Source organism: Alexandromys fortis, unplaced genomic scaffold (assembly GCF_014885135.2).
Source record: "Alexandromys fortis isolate MF-2015 unplaced genomic scaffold, M_Fortis_MF-2015_v1.1 scaffold_27, whole genome shotgun sequence".
Taxonomy (NCBI): Eukaryota; Metazoa; Chordata; class Mammalia; order Rodentia; family Cricetidae; genus Alexandromys; species Alexandromys fortis.
The window spans coordinates 11,645,695-11,667,793 of NW_026067952.1; the positions used below are offsets into that span (position 1 = coordinate 11,645,695).

At 47.4% G+C, this 22,099-nt stretch overlaps 1 protein-coding gene across 3 annotated transcripts in view; it reads left to right on the top strand.

Annotated features, from left to right (window-relative positions):
• The window catches only part of Ggt7 (gamma-glutamyltransferase 7), a 27,551-nt gene extending 8,707 nt beyond the window's left edge, over nucleotides 1-18,844 (top strand). The window contains exons 3-16 of one of the 3 annotated variants that reach the window (XM_050151267.1): nucleotides 1,848-2,083; nucleotides 2,322-2,473; nucleotides 3,643-3,760; nucleotides 5,021-5,088; nucleotides 5,300-5,373; nucleotides 5,656-5,852; nucleotides 7,267-7,354; nucleotides 8,961-9,088; nucleotides 9,263-9,351; nucleotides 12,484-12,633; nucleotides 12,754-12,871; nucleotides 13,553-13,690; nucleotides 14,849-14,948; nucleotides 17,678-18,844. In XM_050151267.1, coding sequence (XP_050007224.1) covers nucleotides 1,848-2,083; nucleotides 2,322-2,473; nucleotides 3,643-3,760; nucleotides 5,021-5,088; nucleotides 5,300-5,373; nucleotides 5,656-5,852; nucleotides 7,267-7,354; nucleotides 8,961-9,088; nucleotides 9,263-9,351; nucleotides 12,484-12,633; nucleotides 12,754-12,871; nucleotides 13,553-13,690; nucleotides 14,849-14,948; nucleotides 17,678-17,841 — 1,820 coding nt within the window. In that variant the 3' untranslated portion in view covers nucleotides 17,842-18,844. Of the gene's footprint in view, nucleotides 1-1,847; nucleotides 2,084-2,321; nucleotides 2,474-3,642; nucleotides 3,761-4,927; nucleotides 5,089-5,299; nucleotides 5,374-5,655; nucleotides 5,853-7,266; nucleotides 7,355-8,960; nucleotides 9,089-9,262; nucleotides 9,352-12,483; nucleotides 12,634-12,753; nucleotides 12,872-13,552; nucleotides 13,691-14,848; nucleotides 14,949-17,677 lie in introns of those variants that run through there. The other 2 variants (XM_050151268.1, XM_050151269.1) reach the window with 2 other exon arrangements.
• The last annotated feature ends 3,255 nt before the right edge of the window (nucleotides 18,845-22,099 follow it).

Sequence of the window (22,099 nt, forward strand, 5' to 3'; positions counted from 1 at the left end):
TCTTTTTTTTTTTTTTTTTTTTTTTTTTTTTTTTGAGACAGGGTTTCTCTGTGTAACAGCTCTGGCTGTCTGGCTGTTCTGGACCTCGCTCTGTAGACCAGGCTGCCCTCAGACCCACAGAGATCCTTCTGGACCATGGCAACTATTATAAAAGAAAGCATTTAATTGTTGCTTGCTTACAGTTTGAGAGGGTTAGTCCATTATCATCCTGGCAGGAAGCATGGCAGCATATAGGCAGATGTAGTGCTGGAAAAGTAACTAGAGTTCTACATCTGCATCCACAGGTCTCATGACACTGGGCCTGGCATGGGTTTTTGAAACCTCAAAACCCACCCTCAGTGACACACTTCCAAGGCCACACCTAATCCTTTCAAATTGGGCCATTCCCTGATGACTAAGCATTCAAACATATGAGCCAATGGGGGCCATTCTTATTCAAACCACCACAGATTGTAAACAGAGACTGTGTCTTCATTTCCCGGCCACCCAGACCCGAATAATCCCCCAGAAACTATATTAATTACAACACTGCTTGGCCAACAACTTAGGCATATTTCTACCTAGCTCTTATATTCTACATTAACGTTTTTCTATTAATCTGTGTGTTGCCATGAGGTTGTGGCTTACCGGTAAGGTTTTGGTGTCTTTCTCCTTTGGCAGCTACATGGCATCTGTCTGACTCCACCTTTCTTTTCCCCTCTATCTCTACTGGATTTCCCGCCTTGCTATAGATGGCTTCACAGTCTTACAACTCTCTAGGTGGCCTCTAACAGGTCAAGTCCAAGTTCTCAGGTCCATAGGACTAGCGCCATCCGGCTTGATTTCCCGCCCCCTCTTTTGCTGCCACACCAGAACTACCTGACCTTAGTTATTTCTTTCAAACGTCAAACTCGTTCCTGCATTAGGGCCTTTGAACCTGCTGCTCTCTCTTCCTAGAACATTCTACACATGAGCTCCTTGTTCTCTGTCAGTGGCAGCCTTTTCTCGTCCCTTCATTCTCTGCCCAAAATTATTTCCTCGGGAGGCCCTTCCCTGATTTCCCCGGGAAGCAGGTCCTCATTCCTTTTTAACATTTCATCATATGCTCTAGGGTGTGTGTGTGTGTGTGTGTGTGTGTGTGTGTGTGTGTATCATGGGATCATGTGTGGAGGCCACAGTAGAACTGTGAATATAGATCCTCATTGCTCTTATTGCCTTGATACAGTCTCTCACTGAACCAGAAGTTGTCCTTGGGAAGCTAACTCTCAGGCTCAGCCTCTGCCCCGCCATGGTGTTAGGCACATTTTCTTTGGGAGCTAGGGAATTGAAATCAGGTCCTCATGCTTGCAGAGACCTTAACACTGAGCCCGCTCCCCAGCCCCTCATGCTTTGTATAACCTCTGCCACAACTTGTGTACTTGTTTACCTTCTTTTCCTCCATCGGCCTGAGAAAGCGAACGTGGCAATTATCTGTTGTAGCTATTGAATGAATGGGTGCGTGGAGCAAGGCAGGAAGCCAAGGAAGTTGGCTTGGTAGTTGCCCCTTGTGCTGGAGGCTTTGTTACCCAACTAAGACAGGATAAGGTTTCCAGGGGAGGCTGAACACCCTCACACCCGGGTACCAGTCTCATGGGTATTTGCCAGAGGCAGGAATCCAACCTTTCAGCTGGCCAGTTTGAGGTCTTTTTTTCACCTGAAAACTGGCTTCCCCCGGGGCCCTAAGGTATGTTGGAGTAGAGGAAAACTGGGCGGTGCGGGGCGGTGGGATTTGTATGATGGGCGGGGCACGGGGGCGTGTGGAACGCCTCACCCTGAGGACTGCAGGGCCAGGTAGTGGGCTGCCAGACCGATACCCAGCTGCCCCACAGACCCGGACTCCTTCCTGAAGTCCGCCCGGCTACAGCGGCTGCCTTCGTCCTCATCCGAGATGGGCAGCCAGGACGGGTCACCACTACGGGAGACACGCAAGGACCCATTCTCAGCTGCAGCGGCCGAGTGCTCCTGCCGCCAGGATGGGCTCACGGTCATCGTCACCGCCTGCCTCACTTTTGCCACGGGTGTGACTGTGGCGCTGGTCATGCAGATCTACTTCGGGGACCCCCAGGTGAGGACCGCAGATGGGCAGAAGGGAACTTGGGAGGAGGAAGTGAGGAAAAGCTTGAGAAGGTGATGGGAATTGAGTAGCAGGGTAGTGGGAGCCTGCTAGGAAATGGGAAGAGAGGAAGGCTCCCAAAGGAAATGACTCTAAGAATCCAAGGACATGAAGGTCGAGGTTCTAGGTTAATGGAAGTACTTGTGGGTGGTAGAGGGCCCTACTAGCCCACTCTTCTCTTGCCTCCTAGATCTTCCAGCAGGGTGCTGTGGTGACGGATGCCTCCCGTTGTACAGCGCTGGGCATGGAGGTGCTCAGTAAACAAGGCTCTTCCGTGGATGCAGCTGTGGCCGCAGCCTTGTGTTTGGGGATCGTGGCTCCACACAGTTCTGGCCTGGGCGGGTAAGGAGCTGGGTAAGGACCGGGTGGAGGCCTGGGTCCCTCAGGCCTATTTCCTGTGGCCTGGCTGCAGGTTTCTTTTGGTTTGAACTTGAGGCAAAGGTAGGCCTATCCTCTTTGCGTTTTCTCTTTCAATACCCAATTTCACTCTTTTTTTCTCCCTGAATGGAGTCAGGATCGCAGTAGCATATGGGAGAAATGGAGGCGTGATCAGAAGCAGTCATGGTTTTCCACCAGGAGAGCAATGTTGTGATGTATAAAACGGGCTACACAGGGAGCAGTGGGGCATGGATTGAAGCTGTGATGATGCTCCAACTTTTAGGTTCACAAATTCCCGTGACTCTGTCCACAGAAAATACACCCCAGGCTTGGAGCTCTTAAAACCAAGGTTGGAAACTGGCCAATCAAAAGCCAGACCCAGCACCTAGAATGGTTTGAGTTTCTCATTTAAAAAAAATTTTTTTAATGTTTGCTATTGTTAAAATGTCGATAGTTTTCCTAAAAGTCCAGATTGCTAACCTCTCTGGAACAATCAGGAGATCTGGTAACATGGAGCCCACATTCCCATGTGGCTACAGTTATCTGGAGCTCAGCAGAGTGCTTCCTATGACCGGTCAGGGTACTGGCCACTTTGATGTCATTTGTCTCCTCTGCCTTCCTTATTTTGTTACTTGGCTGCACGTATTTAACTTTGCCACCCCCATCTCAGATGTAAATATGCCACAAAAAAGGAACAAGCTGACAAAAATCATTCTCTTGGTAGGACCAATCCTCCAGGCTCTACCAACAAAATTCCCCTTTTGGCTCTGCGTGGTTTATCCTTACATAATCCAGTCCTAGGGGAAAGGGAGAGTATACCAAGCAGGCAGGTGCAGGAAGCTGGCAGGGGTCCAGCTCTGGTCTAGGGAGGGGACAGAACAACCTGTTCCCCCAGTCTCTGTATTTTTCTTAATCAGGGATTAAAGTCTCCAGTAACCTGGGTCTCCTACCCCCTTGATTTTACTTTACCCTTATAGGATGGCTGAGTTTCTGAATTCCTGCTGGGGAGGGGGCTCCAGCATCTGACCCAATGTGACAAACAGCCTCACCACAGAGGATTAAGGGTCTGGTAGTTTAATCTTTGAGAAGGGCGCCATGTTCTCATCGCTTTCCACTGTCTGTGTCTTTCCCAGTGGGGGTGTGATGCTGGTTCATGATATCCGACGGAATGAGAGCCACCTGATCGATTTCCGGGAGTCCGCACCAGGGGCCCTCCGGGAAGAGGCCCTGCAGAGGTCCTGGGATACCAAGGTGAGCACCCTGGTGAGAAGAGAGGGCCCAAGGAGAGGGTTAGCGGCCTCCCTACATTCCCTTCTGCCAACCTGAGCCTTGATTTGTTGCATATTTACTGTGTGGGTGGCAAAATGAGTTGAGCAAAATGCTCTTAGGCCATCTAATGGCGGCAGCTTGCCCGCCCCCACCTAGAATAATAAACAAGGACCAACGAGAGTGATGGCATCTGCCACTAAGTTCGATCTCCATGTCCCACACAGTAGGAGAGGACCTGTTCCTACAAGTTGTCCTCTGCTCTACACACACACACACACACACCATGGTATATGCACGTTCTCATACACACAAGCTAATTAAATAAATATAATCTTAAAATTGAAATAAAATGGACAAAAAGATTTAGATGACTAGTAACAGATAACACCACAACATCTTACTTCCCCGGCAGTCTTGTCTGTCTGGAAGAGAGTAGAAGGACGCCTTTGAGTACCCAAGATACCACTCAGTTGTTGCCTCAAGACTCATCTATCTCTACAGGGCAGTGGTGGCGCATGCTTTTAATCCCAGCGCTTGGGAGGCAGACGCAGGCAGATCTCTGAGTTGGAGGCCAGCCTGGTCTACAGAGTGAGCTCCAGGACAACCAGGGCTACAAAGAGAAACTGTCTTAAAAAAGCAAAAACAAACAAACAAACAAAAACTCCAAAAGAACAGCAAACAAGCAAAACCCTCAGCTATCTCACGCTAAGCCTGATGACTGTAATTTTCCCAGGCTGTGTTATACTGGGAGAAAAACGCTAGAGGCAAACTCACTATTTGTTGAGAGCAAAGGAGGAAGCAGGGTAACTTGAGAAAGCAGGTGTTTAGTGCTATGGAAAAACCCAAACACACCCCTGAGTATCACAGCTCAAATGGTGGTGGCATGAAAATGAACTGACAAAACTGAGGTCCTTTGTCCCTCATATAAAAAGATAAGGGTCCCATTATCCAATGTGAACAGATTTACTCAGATTGTTTCTGTCCTGCCTCTTGAAAGGGTTTGCTTAACTTATTAAATCCCTCAACTATGGGAGTCAAAGACCTTTCTGCATTGGCATATAAAAAAATCAGGGATGAGGGAGAGGTACTCCATGGGGAAAGCTTGGCCCTCTCTTGGGATCCTTGGCCTGTGTCTCTCCCCTGTGCCAGCCATTCCTGGCTTGGGGCTCTGCGGAGTTCAGCCCAGCCCCCCCCTTCCAGTGACCTGGTCTCCTCTCTCCCTCGCCTGCCCGCCTCGCCCAGCCTGGGCTCTTGGTGGGGGTCCCCGGAATGGTGAAAGGGCTACATGAAGCTCATCAGCTCTATGGCAGGTAAAGACTCTCCCCTGGGGACCAGGGGCCTCTGCCTATATCCCTCTTTGGGTGGCCTTCTCCTGTCCTCCTGGATTCTTCCCTTCCCAACTCCCCTTCCTAATATCCCCTTCCCTTGCCAGGATTCTCCTTCCCAGGAATCCCCCTTCCCCCAGGACCCCTCCTCCTCCCCCCAGGACCTCCTCCACCCCCTGCTCTCCGGCCCCCTCAGGCTGCCCTGGTCCCAAGTCCTGGCCTTCGCAGCAGCTGTGGCCCAAGATGGCTTCAACGTGACCCATGATCTAGGTCAGTGGGGCCTGGAGGTCGAGGGGGGGGAGGTACAAGGTTAATGGGGGAGGCCTTTGAGATTTGGGCCCCAAGCAAAGGGGTTCTTTTTCCAGTTTGCTCCTCAGACTTCTTCCCATCCCAGCCGCAGGCAGCCTCCAGTGAGAGGGTCTGGGAAGAGCCTATGTGTATCCCTACCCTCCTATGACAGGCCTCTCAGGGCCAGTCACTTAGCCCTCATCCACCCCACCCATACACACCTCAGCCATCAAGTCCAGTCTTGGCCTCTCAACTTCCCCCCAGCCCATGCCTTGGCCCAGCAGCTGCCTCCCAACGCATCCGAACGTTTCCTGGAGATTTTCCTGCCATCGGGCCACCCACCTTTGCCTGGCTCCCTGCTGCGACGGCCTGATCTAGCCGAAGTACTGGATATACTTGGCATCTCTGGCCCTGCTGCCTTCTACAATGGCGGCAACCTCACGTTAGAGATGGTGGTCGAGGTGAGTGTTAACAGTGGAAGGTGGGGTGTGCCCAGTGACCCTGCGGCAGGAATGCCATCCTCCCCTTTTCTCCTCTATATGGTTTCTGGCTGTGTGCTTCATAAACACAGTTAGCCACTGGTGATAGAAACGAGACCAGGGGTTATTAAGGGCAAGAAGCATTGCCTACTACTGACAGGATAGACAAGGGATAGAGATGCTCAGTCTTGAGAGGAAAGCTGGGCTTCTCCGGGCTGGCGCCAGCTGTATAGGAGGCTGATCTGTTTCCTTCCAGGCCTGGTGGAAACTCAGCATTAGTCTCAGTTCCCCTGGGCCCAGAATCTTCCCTGGTAACCATCAGAACCGAGGAGATTGACATAGGAGGATACCCCCAACTCCAAAGAGGCTTAGTCTAGGGTAATCATCAACTCTGAGAATGTTGTCAAGGAAAAGTTCAAGAACAGTGTGCACAGGGCAGTTGAGTGGTACTATGCCTTGGGGACATTTATCTAAACCTCTGTTGTCTCTGTGGGGATTACATAGGTGTGTCATTCAGGCTTGAAGGACATTCTCTGTACCGGGTACTGTGTTTTAGTAATCTGCCAGACACGTGGCTATATACTACCCTAGAAATCCAGTGAGCAGTTCACTAAGGGCAGATAAGTCAAAAGTTTTACAAACTAGAAAGTATAACGGTTGATAATGGTAATACTAATTTAAAATTGGCATGGGGCTGGAGAAATGGCTCAGTGGTTAAGAACACTGGCTGCTCTTCTAGAGGACCAGGTTTGCTTCTCAGCATCTCACAACCATCTGTAACTCTAATTCCAAGGGGGGATCTGACGCCCTCTTCTGGCCTCCATAGGCACTACATGCATGTGGTGCACAGACAACCATGCTGACAAAACACCTTTATACATGAAATAATTTTAAATTATTTTTAAAAGATTAACAATGAATTGCTTTGAGAATGGAATGAGCACATTGATTTGTACAAGACTGGTGATTGGTCAGGAAAGCGTGCTCAGTTATGTTCTATAGGGTCAGTCCCACCAGGATTATTCAAAGCTCAGAGTTTTGTAGTAGCCTTACCATTTGGTGGAGGACTGTATTGAGTTTCAAATCTAGGGCCTTGAGTGTACTAGACAAGCACTCTACCACGGGGCTATACCCTATCCCTAGAATATCCTCAACTGGTTATAGTGAAATGTCAACTTCAGTTTTGATAATTCTTGCGCATGTGTTATTTCCTCTGCCTCCTTTGTCCTTGGGCTGATGGGATCCCTAAAGGACATGCTGATGACTGTGGAAGGAACTAAAGCTATAAACAGCTTATCTGTCTGTGATTGAGACATGTATCACGGGCATGCATCATGGTCATGTATGAGACATGTATCGTGCTCACGGTGACAGATGGACATTTTCTCCCCTCCAGGCTCAGCATGCAGGGGGTGTCATAACTGAAGAGGACTTTAGCAACTATAGCGCCCTCACGGAGAAGCCTGTGTGTGGAGTGTACCGAGGTGACCTCTCCCCCAGCTCCTAAGGGTCCCCACTCAGGAGAAGCTTTCCAGTCCTTGGCCACATCTTTTTGGCCTGGAAACGCCTCTCCATGGCACAGGAGATACGGAGGCAATGAACTCCCTAGGCAGCCAGAGCCAGCCACCTTCTAAAATAACCATGGGGTCAGTTACCCTAAGTGACAAGGATGTGGTGTGGGGGCATATAGCCAATGGCTAAGACCTGGAAGTTTGGGGTTCTAAACACGACCTTTTCTTTTGTTTTGTGGGGATTTGTGATTTATTTGCTTTTTTTTTTTTTTATAGTGCTGGGAATTGGGGCTCTAATAGAGGACAAATTCCCCATTACTGAGTTTCATTCCCAGATGCTGAGGTTTTCTTGATTTGGGTTCTGTATCGCCTCAACCCTGTCTGCTAGCTCCCTTCTCATTGACCTGTGCTTGCTAAGAAGAATTTGTCAGACCCAAGTTCATGGAAGGGCAGAATCAACCTGTCAAGACAATCACAGACTTGCCCCTCACTGACAGTAAAAGACAACTGAGGCCTAGGGAGGGAAGGGAACAACCTGCCTGACTCAAGAAACCAATCCTAAGTTTAGAAAGCCAAGCTTGTGGCGTGAATGCAGTTTATATGTGCTGACCCCAGTGCTGGGTTCTGGGTCCTCTCCACTCTAGGAAGGACAGGTTACCCGCAAGCCCTGGGTGAGGCTTCCTCTGAGTTCATATTTCCAGGTGCCTGTCTTCCTGATTCCTCAACCAGAGGTAGTAGTAAATGACGTTGAGGAAAGAATATAGCCTTGGAGTCAGGAGGGCCTCAGCTGTACCTCTCCTCGGACTTCCCACTCTGAGCCTTGGTTCCCTCCTTCAAATGGAGACAGTAATGGCGTCCACATCTCAGGGTGCCCATGAGGATCTGATGAGATAGTATGGGAAGCGGCCTTGGGCACAGTGGGCACTGAATACTACCAGGTCTTCTGTTCTCCCTCTCTGCACTGGGTTATCTCAGTGGTCCGGGGCCTTGGGTACTATAGGTTCACTTGATCTCCTCTAGCCCTGGCCCGGTTGCTTCTCATGCCTCAGTTTCTGCCCCCTTAGAATAAGGTTGAATGTCAGTGTTCTATGCCGCCAGTGTTGTGATTATTCTTTTACTGTCCAGCCACTAAATTACAGAGTAGGAAGGGAACGCTGCCACTCCCAAGAAGTTTCAGGTTGAGAAGCGCCATCAGGGCCCTTGAACAGGTCCTTGCCTGTGGGAGGGATTGAAGGATTCATGGCAAACAAGGATTCTGTGGACATTCGCTCACCCATCCCTGCTTTGCCAGTGACCTGTAATGTGACTCTTAGCACAGATTTAATATGTTTGCTGCCAACACGAGTACAGCACAGCTCTTAAGCCTTAATTTCCTCCTGTGGCCGAGGGAGCGGAAGGTTGGGCCTGATTTCGAGCTCGGCCCCACCTCTGACCAGCATGTGAGCGTTGCCTCTTAGTGGTTTCCTCGTCTGATAAGGGTTATTGCTGTGTGTGTAACGGTGGGGTGTGCGTTTAAGATGTGCTAGATCAAGATGACTTGACTCCTCTCCTGCCATCTGGTCGTTTCCTATCCTTTCAGGCCACCTGGTTCTCAGTCCCCCACCCCCACACACAGGCCCTGCCCTCATCAGTGCTCTCAACATCCTAGAGGGTTTCAACCTTACCAGCCTGGTGTCCCGTGAGCAGGCGCTTCACTGGGTAGCGGAGGTAAGGCCTACTCTCCACCTTACCTGGATCTGGGACCACGAGAAGTGGGGAAATGGAGGATCTCCTTGGAGCAGGATTGAAACACCTTTAAGTTTTCTTAAACATGAGGATCCCCTGAGTTTGGGTGCTGGGAGGGGCCTGGCAGCCTTTCCCACATCCTTGCTGTGTTTTCAGACCCTGAAGATTGCATTGGCCCTGGCTAGCAGACTGGGAGACCCTGTCTACGATTCTACCATCACCGAGAGCATGGATGACATGCTCAGGTTTGTCCCGGGACATGACCCTGGGGGCTGCAGAAATCGGGGTAGATATGGGAGAAGGGATCAGGTAAGCAGCTAGTGAAGTCTCGAGTCCCTTTCAGCTGAACCCTAACTCGGTGTGACACCAGGTGCCTCTGGCTGCATTGTCTTCCCTGTCTGCACAGTGAGTTGGTCACAACTGCTTATGAGCCCTTTTTGTCCCCTGCATGGATCTCACCCATACGGACACAGCTGCTCTCCACTTTGGGTAGAAAAGGAAAGTCTGAGAGCAACAAAATAGTCTCTGTGCAGATGCTGGAGTGGGTGGGGCTTCTGAGTGGTTCTGTCCTTGCCAGAAACGCCATGGTGAGACTGGGCTCTGGTCAGACTGCCTCCCTTAGACCTACACTTTACCATTGGCTGACTCTCACTTGGGAGAGTAACTTAAACCCACTAAGTCTGTTTTCACAGGGACCCTGGCAAATCTGTATCCACTCTGTGAGGTTTTGATGATAATCACCTGTAAATAAGTAAAAGAAAAACATGTAAAGCATTTAGCACATTAACTGGCAACATAGCAAATGTGCAGTAAATGCAATTTATTTATGTTAATTGGCCATAGAGGTAAGAATGGATTAATTGTTTGACTGCTATGGTACCTGACTTACAGTCTAGCTCCAGGAAAACCAGAAGCCAAAAATATGGTTTATGTAAATTTGTACTGTTACTCAAGCATCACTCTAAGGATTCAGTTGTGAGCAACTTATAATTTAAAAGCAAAAAGATTGGGGATTCAGAGGTTTCAGAGAAAGGGATAGATGCCCAGTTGCAAGTAGCAGGAACAAATTCAAGAGAAGCTCTTGCATAGCTTGGTGACTGGAGTTAGTGACAAGCTACTGCAGTTTGAATAATACAAAGAGTTCTGTATTTTCACTACAAAAATGATAACTATGGACTATCACAGTTGTTAATTAGTGAAATCTGACCATTCTTCCATGTGTAAGTACCTCCTCCTCAAAATATGCTGGTGTTTTGTGTCTATAATTCCAGCATTCAAGAGGATGAGGCAGGAGGACTGCCCTAACTTCAAGGTCAGCTGGGGCTTTACAGTAAGTTACTGAGCTAGGTCGTAGGTCAACCTGAGCTACAATGGGAGCTGCGTTGTATGAAATACATCTAATTGTATCTGTCAATTTAAAGCCATGGAGACTAGGAAATAGCTCAGTGGGTAAAATCACTTTCAGCACAAGTGTGGAGACCTAACCCCCAGAACCCATATAAAAACCCAGCATGGGTGTCTGTAATTCTAGTAACCTCTTGAGGTGGGGCTAGAATTCCCAGAAGCCACCCTGGCATAGACAGTGGGGAAAAACAAACAAACAAACAAACAAACAAACAGCAGCAAGCCTGCCTCAAAGTGAACAGTGAGGACAGACGCCCGTGATTGTTTTCTGACCTCCACATGTGCATCACGTCATGTGTTCACCACAGCAGACTCGTGCCCTCACACAACACAAATGCACACACACTATAACAAAGATTAATATCGTGCTGGATATAGTGGGGGCAGGCATTTTTAACCCCAGCACTCTGGGGCAGGCGCAGACGGATCTCTGAATGTAAGGCTAACCTAGTCTACCTAGTGAGTACCAGGTCAGCCAGGGCTAAAAAGAGAGATCCTGTATCAAAAAACAAAAGTTAATATCATTGATCAAAACAAGGCAAAAATGCGAACAATGCAAACTAAAGAGCATCAAAGCAGCAAGGATGAAGGGTGAAAATCGAGCTCCTGCCTGCCCAAAGCACTGTAGCTCACTGTGTGTGGTCATCAGCCTCGTAGATCAGGCTGACCTAGAACCCACAGAGATCCACCTTGTCTCTGCCTCCCGAGTACTGGGATTAAAGGGCTTGTGCCACCACCGCCCGGCTCACTTCTGGCTTCTAACTAAACAGTTTGTTTTGCTTTATTAGATTTATTTTAATTTTATGTGCATTAGTGTTTGGCCTACATGTATGTCTGTGTGAGGATGTCAGATTCCCTGGAACTGGAGTTACAAATAATTGTGAACTGCCATGTGGATGCTGGGAATTGAACCTGGGTCCTCTAGAAGAGCAACCAGCACTCTTAACCACTAAGCCATCCCTCTAACCTCCTAACTAAACAGGTTTTTTTTTTTGTTTTGTTTTGTTTTTGTTTTTTTTTGATTTTCGAGACAGGGTTTCTCCATAGCTTTTGGTTCCTATCCTGGAACTAGCTCTTGTAGTCCAAGCTGGCCTCGAACTCCCAGAGATCCGCCTGCCTCTGCCTCCCGAGTGCTGGGATTAAAGGCGTGCGCCACCACCGCCCGGCTTACTAAATAGTTTTTAAATATTTATTTTATTTATTTAATGGGGATGATGTGTGATTTGGGAATGCCTGCAGAGCCGTATACTTGCCGTTGTGTGTGTAGAGGTCAGAGGACAACTCAAGTCGTCAGGCTTGCACGGAAAGCAGCTAGCCTTGAAGGAAGCAAACTGCATGCCCTGTTGACTTAAGATTGATGAGGGAGATTACTGCATTGTCCTTTCTATTTTGCAACATTTGTTTACCCACCGAGCCATCTCATGGGCCCCATCTAACTAAATTCTAAATGAACTTTAGCTCCAAACTACAAACATTAGGCCAAATCAGGCAAGCTTGTTTATCCAAACAAGTATCTCAGAGTATCCACGGGGCCCCAGGCATTTTCACAGAAAGGAGAGGAGCCAAATAACTGTGACACTTGATTGGAACATTAAGTAAAATAAAAAGCTGACTGTAGCTTGCTGAATAACACCTAAATAAGTTGCTTCAATTCGGTAGTTCTCTCCTGGGAGTTTTCTTTGTGTGAGCAGTGCATTGTAGGCTTATTATTCCAGCAAAGCAGGCAGATTTAACCAAGGGAGTTTCCTACGTGTGAGCAGTGTGATCTACCATTATAGGCTTATTATTATTCCAGCAAAGCAGGCAGATTTAACCAAGGGAGTTTCCTACGTATGAGCAGGGCCATCTTCCATTGTAGGCTTGTTATTCCAGCAAAGCAGGCAGACCTAACCCAGGAACCATGTGAACGTCACAGACAGGTGGGATGTGATCAAAGCTGCTGTGTTCTCATTCCTCTACCACCCCCTTTGCAGCAAGGTGGAGGCTGCCAACTTCCGGGGCCACATCAGTGACTCTCAGGCAGCCCCTGCCCCACTCCTGCCTGTCTATGAGCTGGACGGGGCGCCCACAGCTGCCCAGGTGCTGATCATGGGCCCTGATGACTTCATTGTGGCTATGGTCAGGTATGTCAGCTCAGGGTTAACACCAGTGACAAGAAATCATTCCAAGCAGGATGGGAGGTGGGGGCTGGGTAAAGGTGAAGGCGCCACAGAGCTCACTCAACCTCACTTCTACCTGCCCAGCTCCCTGAACCGGCCTTTTGGTAGTGGCCTCATCACTCCCTCTGGGATCCTACTCAACAGCCAGATGCTGGACTTCTCCTGGCCCAACAGGACTGCTAACCACTCTGCACCCAGCCTGGTAGGCTCTTGCTTCTCTGCTCTCCCAGGGACCTTGAGGCTAGGTAGGACACACAGCACCATGGGGCTTTCTTCCCCCCTATTTCCTATAAGAACATCTATTAAACCCTGCTAAATCTGGAACATGAAGGCTGGTGGGTCTAAGGAGTTCTTGAGCCATTCTGTCATGATCTTAGTAAGACTAGGGAAAAAGCCCTGCGTCCTCTCTGGGCAATGAGACAACGGACCCCAGTTAGGGCTTGAGCTCTTTCTAGCACTAGAGAGCTAAGATTATATAATGCTGGGCTAATGGCATTCAGATCTGTGGCTGGATACTAAAAAGGGGCCAGGAGGAGGAATTTAGATATTACTGTCCACTTGGAGACCAGCGTTTCTACTCCGGCAAGCTTGCTATAGGGCAAAAACACAGAGATGGTCCAATGGGAAGTCTACTGTCCCCATTACTATTTTTCTTGACTGTCTTTTCCCCTTCCATCCATACCAACCCCATAACTCAACGATTCCACATCTCACTCGCTCTTACCATGCTAGTCTTACAGTACACTGTGGCCAGGAGGGGACCCATCTTTCAGGAGCTGAATCTGTGGACCGTGTAGAAGAGAAGTGGGATGGTGCTAACCTGGTCCCTTCCCCGTGTCGCTCCACTCTCCATCTCCCTTTTCATCTCTGCCTCTGGCCACAGGAGAACTCGGTACAGCCAGGGAAGCGGCCCCTCTCTTTCCTGCTGCCCACTGTAGTCCGACCAGCAGAGGGCCTCTGCGGGACCTACCTCGCTCTGGGGGCCAACGGAGCCGCCCGAGGCCTCAGTGGCCTGACCCAGGTGAGATTTACTCCGTGAGGAGTCTTGTAGTCAGGAGCCATGCTGTGACGTGGTCTGCAGGTACCCCACACGTCTCTGGGTTGTCTTCTAGCACTTTCCCAGCAATCACGAGCCGTACCACATTGAACGGATCCTGTGCCGGGCACAGGTATGCTGGGCTGGCCTTCATAGTGAAAATCGGATCCTGACGATCTCTGTCTCCACAAGTTCCCGGGAAATCGCGGGGCCGTAGAATTCAGAAGTAGTATAACATCTGGGCTGCCCGAGTTCTGTAAACCTCAAGTCCCATCATCCCCTGCTCTGTATCTGAATAGACCACCAGCACTCAGTGGACTCTTATTTTGAAAGGAAGGTCGCACTACTCTTCAGAATACCTGAAGACAGTTCCATGAGTGCCTTGAGCACCTGGCACACACAATACTCATATTTTTGATAGGTGATGAGCTAAATCTGTGGGATTCCCCTCTGTAAGCTATAAATATGTTTTATTCCCATTGGTTAATAAAGAAGCTGCTTTGGCCTGTGGCAGGGCAGAATATAGGTAGGTGAGAAAACTAAGATGAATGCAGGGAAAAAGAAGGCGGAGTCAGGCAGATGCTTTGTAGCCGCCCAAGAAGCAAGATGTAACAAACCGCAAGCCTCATGGTAAAATATAAAATAATAGAACTGGGTTAACAGCTCCGGAACTAGTCTTCCCTGAGTTCCAGCCCAAGTGCTGCTAATGATCTCCAGCTGTGTGATAACGGGGAAATCACTTGATCCTTATCCTCCTGATCCTTAGTGTCCTCACCTGTGAAGTGGAGAAAACAATATCTAACATCACAGCGTCCTTGCTAGACGCTGGGCACTATGTGTGTTGACCCCTTTAACTCCTCCAACTCTGGGCAGAAATGACTGTTCTGGTTTTACAGAGGAGGAAACTGAAGCTCAGGCAGTTAAGAAATTGACTCACGTTGATTTGGTTAGTAGCATTGGGTAGGAAGTTCAGGTCTGGAGTGTACCCAACTCCTGACCATTAAGCTAAGCTACCCATGTTGATCCCTAAATCATCCTATCTGTTAACCCTGCCTTCTCAGAGAGGAAAAAGGAAGCCCCTGGCTAGACTATAAAAGAATGATGCTAGACACGCCCCTTCCTTCAACTCTCCTCTGCCTACAGGTTCTCCTGAATGTCCTGACATTGAATCGGAACCTGAGTGACAGCCTGGCCCGAGGACGCCTCCATCCAGACCTGCAGTCCAACCTCCTGCAGGTGGACAGTGAGTGCAGAGCAAATTCCTATGGGATGGGTACAGGGGTTGGTGGAGAAGGGCTCTCCCAAAGCTTTGCCTGCCTTGACCAGCACTAACTTCCTTTTTGCGAAAGTTTTGGGGAGTTCCCCCTGACAAATTCCTGTAGGGCTACTGTAAGATCTGGAGATTGGAAACATCTTGGCCTTTCCTGTGACATTAGGAAATCCATGTCTCAACTCTTGAGACTTCATTTTCTCCTTTATAAAATAACAGCTGTTGCTTCCATTCCATGGGGTATGACGAACACCTACTATGTGTCGAGTAGCACCCCAGCTTCAGGGATACTGCGTTTACAGGCAGAAGGAAAAATAATCAGAGAAATGTGAGCTAGCAAAAGGAAAGCTCAGGCACTGCATCAGAGCAGCATGATGTAACTGGACCTTCAGGGATCAGGGGAGGCTTCTCTTAGGTGACATCTAAGCCGAGATCTGAAGAATGAGAAAGCCCCTACCATGCCAGAAACTGGGGCAGAGCTTTGTAGACGAAGAACAAGTGCAGAGAACTCGGAGCAGAATTGAGCTTCGTGCTTTTTAAGAGATAAAAAGAGATCAAGGTGAATGAGGATATGCTAGGATCAGAGAGGAGAGCAGGGACAAGATCACGACCTCAGCAGTTTATGGTGAAGAGACAGAGTTGTCCCAACAACAAAAGCTTCATTTTGAACATGGTTTAGTTTTATAAATAGGAAAACACCGCACTTTTGGGTAGTTTTTATTATAATCTACTCGGCTAAGTTCAAAGAGGATCCAGGATTGATGGAGACAGTCTTTGCTCGGTCAGTATCATCATTATTTTGCAGATAAAGAAGCTCATGGTGGCTATAAACTAGTTAAAAATTTACCAGCAAGTGACTTCGGAAGGTTTCACGGAGGAGGTGGTGACTGACTGGATTAGGGGTGGGGAATTCAGCATGTAGTGATAAATGACTTTCTGGACAGGAGGAGCAATCTATGAAGAACCCAGAAAGAATGGCGTGGGAAAGCATCAGTAGGGCCAGCTGCTTCCAAACTTCTGAATTTGCCTAGCCCCTTTGTGACTTTACACAAACTCCATGCCACACTGTGCATAATCTCTACAGATGAACTTCCTTTTTCTAATGACCTATTTTGTTTATGCATTTGTATTTTGTCTGCATGTATGTCTGTATGAGAGTATCGAATCCCCTGGAGTTGGAATTACAGACCGTTGTGAGCTGTCATGTGGGTACTGGGATTGAACCTGAGTCCTTTGAAAAAGCAGCCAATGCTCTTAACCACTGAGCTCTCGCTCCAGCCATCTTCCCCGCCCCCCCTTTTTAAAACTAAGTGTAGTTTGAATTTAAACCCAAATCACAAATAGGAAAATGATATCAATTGCAAAAAATAGATCCTGAATAGTTATTTAGAAGTCAAATATGTTTAGGTGTTATCTACAGAAGGTCTGGAGGATCATTCTCACTGTGAAAGAGTTCAGGAAATATTAGAGACCAGCCTAAAGCTTGCTCCTTGCCATAATCAAAAGGATGAAAAGTGAACCACAAAGGAAATAGATTTCTGATGTGATTTAATACTATTCAGTAATATGGAGTTTTAGCGGCCAAGCTAGAGGGTGCATATCTTTAATCCTAGCACTTAGGAAGCAGAGGTTGGTAGATCTCTGAATTTGAGGTCAACCTGGTCTACAGAGTGAGTTCCAGGACAGCCAGAGCTACATAACAGACTCTGTTGAAAAAAAATTAATAAGTAAATAAATAATAATGCTTTTTCTTAAGAACCACTTAAAATCATCCTGTCTGGGGACATAAGGAGACCAAATCTTTATAAAGGAACAAGGGAAGTGACATAAACTAGACTGTTTGTTGAGGTCTAAGTTAAGAAGCACTCAACTGGGGAGAGACTTATGGCCTGATTTGCTTTGGGAAGGGAAGGTGGATTAAAGAGAGAACATAAGTCTAGCGAAGCACGTGGGATATGGCCCAAGGCGGGAGATGATGAAAACCTGAACTCAAACCAGAGGTGAAGCAACTATAATCTTGCAAACATAGACTTAAGTTTTACAGTGTGCTGACCTTCTGTAAGCACTAGGAAGCAATCACTAACAAGACAACCTGCTTTTAAAAAACCTTAAATTAAGGAGAGGGTTGCAGCCAATCAGTGGGAATAATAGTGAATACTTTGTGGGAAAAGCAGGGGGTACCAGGTGCAGTGGCACATGCCTTTAATCCCAGCACTTGAGTGGTAGAAGCAGGCAAAGCTCTGTGAGTTCAAGGCTAGCCTGGTCTACATGGCAACTTCCAGACCAGCAAAAGATACACAGTGAGACTCTGTCTCAAACAAAACCAAAGAAAATGGCCGGATATGACTATAGATGTAGCACCGTTGGTAGAGTGCTTGCCCAGAGTACATGAGGCCCTAGGCTCTATTCCGGTACCATATAAACTGAAGCTTGTGCTGCCCTGAATTCCAGAACTCTGGTAATAGAGGCAGGAGGATCAGAAGAAGTTCAGGGGCATCTCCACTAGTAGGGACATAGGGAGTCTGAGGTCAGCCAGGGCTACATGAGACCCCTATTTCAAAGGGGGAAAAAAAGGAAGGAAGGGAGGGAGGAAGGAAAGGAGGGAGAAAGGAAGGAAAATAGTCCAAACTGAGTCAGATCTAATCATAAGGTTCCTGAGTCAGTGCTCTAAATGCATGTTTACCGGGGGGGATGGTTTCCAGGTGAGTTCACCGAGGAAGAGATTGAGTTCCTGGAAGCCAGGGGTCACCATGTGGAGAAGGTAGATGTCTTATCCTGGGTCCACGGCAGTCGGAGAACCAACAACTTCATCATCGGTGTAAAGGACCCTCGGAGCCCAGATGCAGCCGGAGCCACCATCCTGTAGAGCATTGGGGTGGGCGGGATCTCTGCTCCCCGCCTTTGCATGTTCCTAGAGTCCCTCTTTCTCCCAGGGTTGGTCTCAGGGGGACCCCACGGATGCCTCAGATCAGGGGCCAGAGGGGATGCTTAGCAAACCCTATCCCAGAGTAACTGGAAAATTCTCTAACTGGAGGCTTTTGGTGGTAATGGTGACGTCAGTGTTCATGACCAGGCAGGCAGGACCTTGAGGAGTCAGACTGTCTGTCTGTCTCTTCTCCTCTCACAGCCATGCTGCCCTTGAGCTTAGGGATGTGCTTGCAAACCCTTCTCAAGGGTCTCACAACCCCAACACCTTCAGACTGGTCTGACCTAGGCCTTGTCTTCCAGCTCCTGTACCTGGACCCATTTCTTAAGTGACTAGGATTTTTTAAAATAGGCCATCATAGGGAGAGGTAATCGTCCCCTTCCACCAGGTTGAGGCAGGGGCCTTGCATTTGAAGGTTCCCAGGCAGTCGGGTAGGGGTGGGGGTGGGTATCAGCTCAGGGGCTTCCATTTGCAAAAGGGAATTAAAGAAAGAATATTGCTTAACCATGACTCTGGCTTGATCTCTGTCTAACTGATGTGGTGATTGCTTTCTCAATGCTTTGATAGAACACCTGACAAGATGCAACTTAAGGCAGAAAGGATTTCATTTGGCTCGCAGTTCGAGGGAATCTCGTCCCTCAGGCAGGGGCAGCATGACAACAGGACAGCTCTGAGCTATGGCAGGGAAGCTTGCTTACACCTGGGCAGATCAGAAAGTAGAGACAACACTGGAATGACAGGGTCAGTAATTAAACCTCAAGCCTTATTCTCCAGAGATCCTTTTCCTCCAGCTAGATCCTACCCCGCCTCCCCAAGGGTTCTATAACCTCCAAAAATGTCAAGGCATGCCCAGCTAGGGACCAAGTGCTCAAACATGTGGGGTTGGAAGTGGAAGTGAGAGAGGAAACCTTGGCTCACCCTGTCTCAGAGGCCTGTGACACCAGGACAACCTGGAATCAACTTTGTAGGGGTTATGTTTCCAAAATTTGTACTGGTAATAAAAAAATAATAACAACTATTGTTGTAGATATCTATCAAGCATTTAATGCCAAGCCCTTTATGGAGGTGATCTTGCCTAATCTTTGCCACAAACCTCATAAATTAGGTACGGATACTATTATCCTTATTGGTGGGATGTGGGCAAAAAGTCATTTAAAGGACTTGTCCAAAGTTTCTTATCTATTAAACAGAAGAACATAGGTTCAGTCTCAGGATGTCTGATTCTACAACTTGTGTTCTTAACCAATTTCACAACTACTGGGTGAGCTATTCGTTATGAATGGTAATATTTCACACAACAGGCAAGTATCTTTCATAGATAATGTCACTTGTACGAGCTGCACCAGTTACTTTTATTGCTGTGATGAAACACCATGGTCAAGACAACTTAAAAGGAAAGCGTTTAACTGAGCTTATGGTTCCAGAGGGTTAGCGTCTATGATGTCAGAGTGATGGAATGCCCACAGGTGGCACATCTTGATTTGCAGGTAGAAGACAGAACACCAGGAATTGCTGAGAGATTTTTTTGAAATCTCAAAGCCCATTTCCAGTAACACAACTCCTCTAATCACACCTGATGCTCCCAAACAGTTCTACCAGCTGGAGACTAAGTATTCAAGCATATGAACCTGTGGAGGCCATTCGCATTCAAACCACCACACGTGTGTCTTATTAGTCACTATATTTCAGGCACTAGACTTCAGCCCTTATGTTTTTGGTTGTGAGCCTAGCCTTTAACAGCCGAGATTTGGTTCTCAGCACCCACACATAGGCTCATAACTATCTGTAATTGCAGTTCCAAGGAATTTGCTGCCCTCTTCTGGCCTCCACGAACACTGAATGAATGAGATCCAAATACATACATGCAGGGAAAACACACACCTAAAATATTTTTTTATTTTGTTTTATTTTTAGTTTTAAATTTCAGGATATTTAAAAACTGATCTTTAAATTCTAAGATCACCTACCTTCAGGGAGGTCACCTCTTGATACCATTCAGGTTTTTGAGTCATGTAGTGACCACTCTAATTCTTTCATTTTTAATTCTTTCTTCCACTGTTTGCCCACGTTAAGCATTTATATATAAATTTTATACAAAGTAATCCTTCCCTTCAGGAGGCACGCCTCCATTTGTCTGTGTATCAAGGCCCTTTACTGCCACCTATTGGTCAATGAGTTGCTTATCAATGAATTAACAGTGCAATGTTTGCCCAGTGAATGGTGCCCACTTAGGTGGCAACTAAACATATCGGCCTTATCATTTGGCCTTTTTATGGCGATCCCTGAAAACAGTGAGATGTTGCTGCTTGAACCCCATTTGTTTTTTTTGTTGTTGTTGTTTTATTTTGTTTTGTTTTGTTTTTTTCCCTCATACAAGATGCAGATTTATTGCTGGCCGTCATTTCCTGATTTCAGTTAAATCCCAAATTCATTTTTTTTGCATGCACCCGCACTCTCATGTAACACACAGGTAAGACAGCACTTGAGGAGACACCCTTCCTCAACCTCTAGCCTCCACTTACATGCATACATGTACACACACATACATCATTCACAAACAAGAGAAAAGAGAAAATACCCTGGGCCGTGTAGGACACGTGATTTGTCTCCTTTTGGCTCTCGTTTCCTCACCTGTACAGGAGGGTGGATCTTCCTAATGCCACGTAGCTAAAAGGTAGAAGAGGTAGAATCCGCCTTGAGTGCTTTGGCTTCAGTCCTGACCCTGTGACAGTCCTCCTGAATAATCACCAATAAACTCATGGCCTGCTTTGTTCCTCTGCTGCCTTCCCCTGGACAAGAAGTATTTATAATCCTGCTACCTACACAGATGCTGAAGTGGTGATATGGGATTCCCCTCTGCATATTGTGAATATGTTTTATTACTATTGGTTAATAAAAAAATCTGTTTCAGCCAATGGCTTAGCATAGTAAAGCCAAGTGGGAAATCTGAACAGAGATATATAAACATAGTAGGAGGAGTCAAGGAGAAGTCGCGTAGCTGCAGAAGGAGACAGACACCAGGAAGCCACAGCCTCGGGCTAATACATAGATTAATGGAACTGGGTTAATTCAAGATGTAAGAGATAACTGGAAACACACCTAAATCATTGGACAAACAGTGTTGTAATTAAAGTGGTTTCTGTGTGATTTTATGGATCTGAGCAGTCAGGAAACGAACAAACAGTCTCTGTCTACAGAGTGGCTCCCTATCTCCTCCACTCCCTGCACCCTTGGACATCCTGAAAACCCATCAACTTTAGTTTAAAGAGATGGACAACAAAATATAAATAGGATGATCAAAACCAGGCATGGTAGTTCATGCCTGTAATCCCAGTACTTACGAGATAGATGCAGTAGGTTCAGAAGTTCAAAGTCATCCTTACCTACATAGCAAGTTTGAGGCTAGCCTGAGCTACATGAGACTTTCAAAACAGAAACAAAAACAAAACTAGGGGCTGGTGAGATGACTCAGCAGGTAAGGCGCCTGCCCCTGAACCTGATAACCTGAGTTTGTTCTCTGGACCCACATGGTGGAAGGAGAGAACCAGCTCCACAAAGTCGTCCTCTGATCTCCACACACACACTTTCGCACAAGCATGACCCCACACATACAGACATACATACATGCAAAATAATTTTTAAATGTTATTTTTATGTGCATTGGTGTTTTTCCTTTGTAAGGGTGTCATGTCCCCTGGAACTATAGTCAAAGACAGTTGTGAGCTACCATGTGGGTGCTGGGAATTGAACCTGGGTCCTCTGGAAGATCAGTGAGTGTTTAACTGCTGGGCCATGTCTCCAGCCCTGCAAAATAAATTTCTAAAGTGCAGTTTTAAAGTGTAATTAAGAGAAAAAAATGAAATTAAGAGGCTTTGTTGTTTGCTTGTTTGTTTTTATGGGAGGCTGGAAAGAGGACTCAGCAGTTAGAAATGTTCATTGTTCTTCAGAGGACCAGAATTTGTTTCCCAGCACCCATATCCTGTGGCCTGTAACTACTTGTAACAGCAACTCCATGCCCTCTCTCTTTTGGCCTCTGTGGGCACTGTACCCCCCCCCCCACAATATACATATACTTGAAATAATAGCAATGCAATAATAAAGAGTGAGTTGGTGCCAGGTATGGTGGCGAGCACTTGTTATCCCAGCACTTGGGAGGTAGAGACAGGCAGAGAGTTCTGCAGGTTCCAGGCCAGCCAGG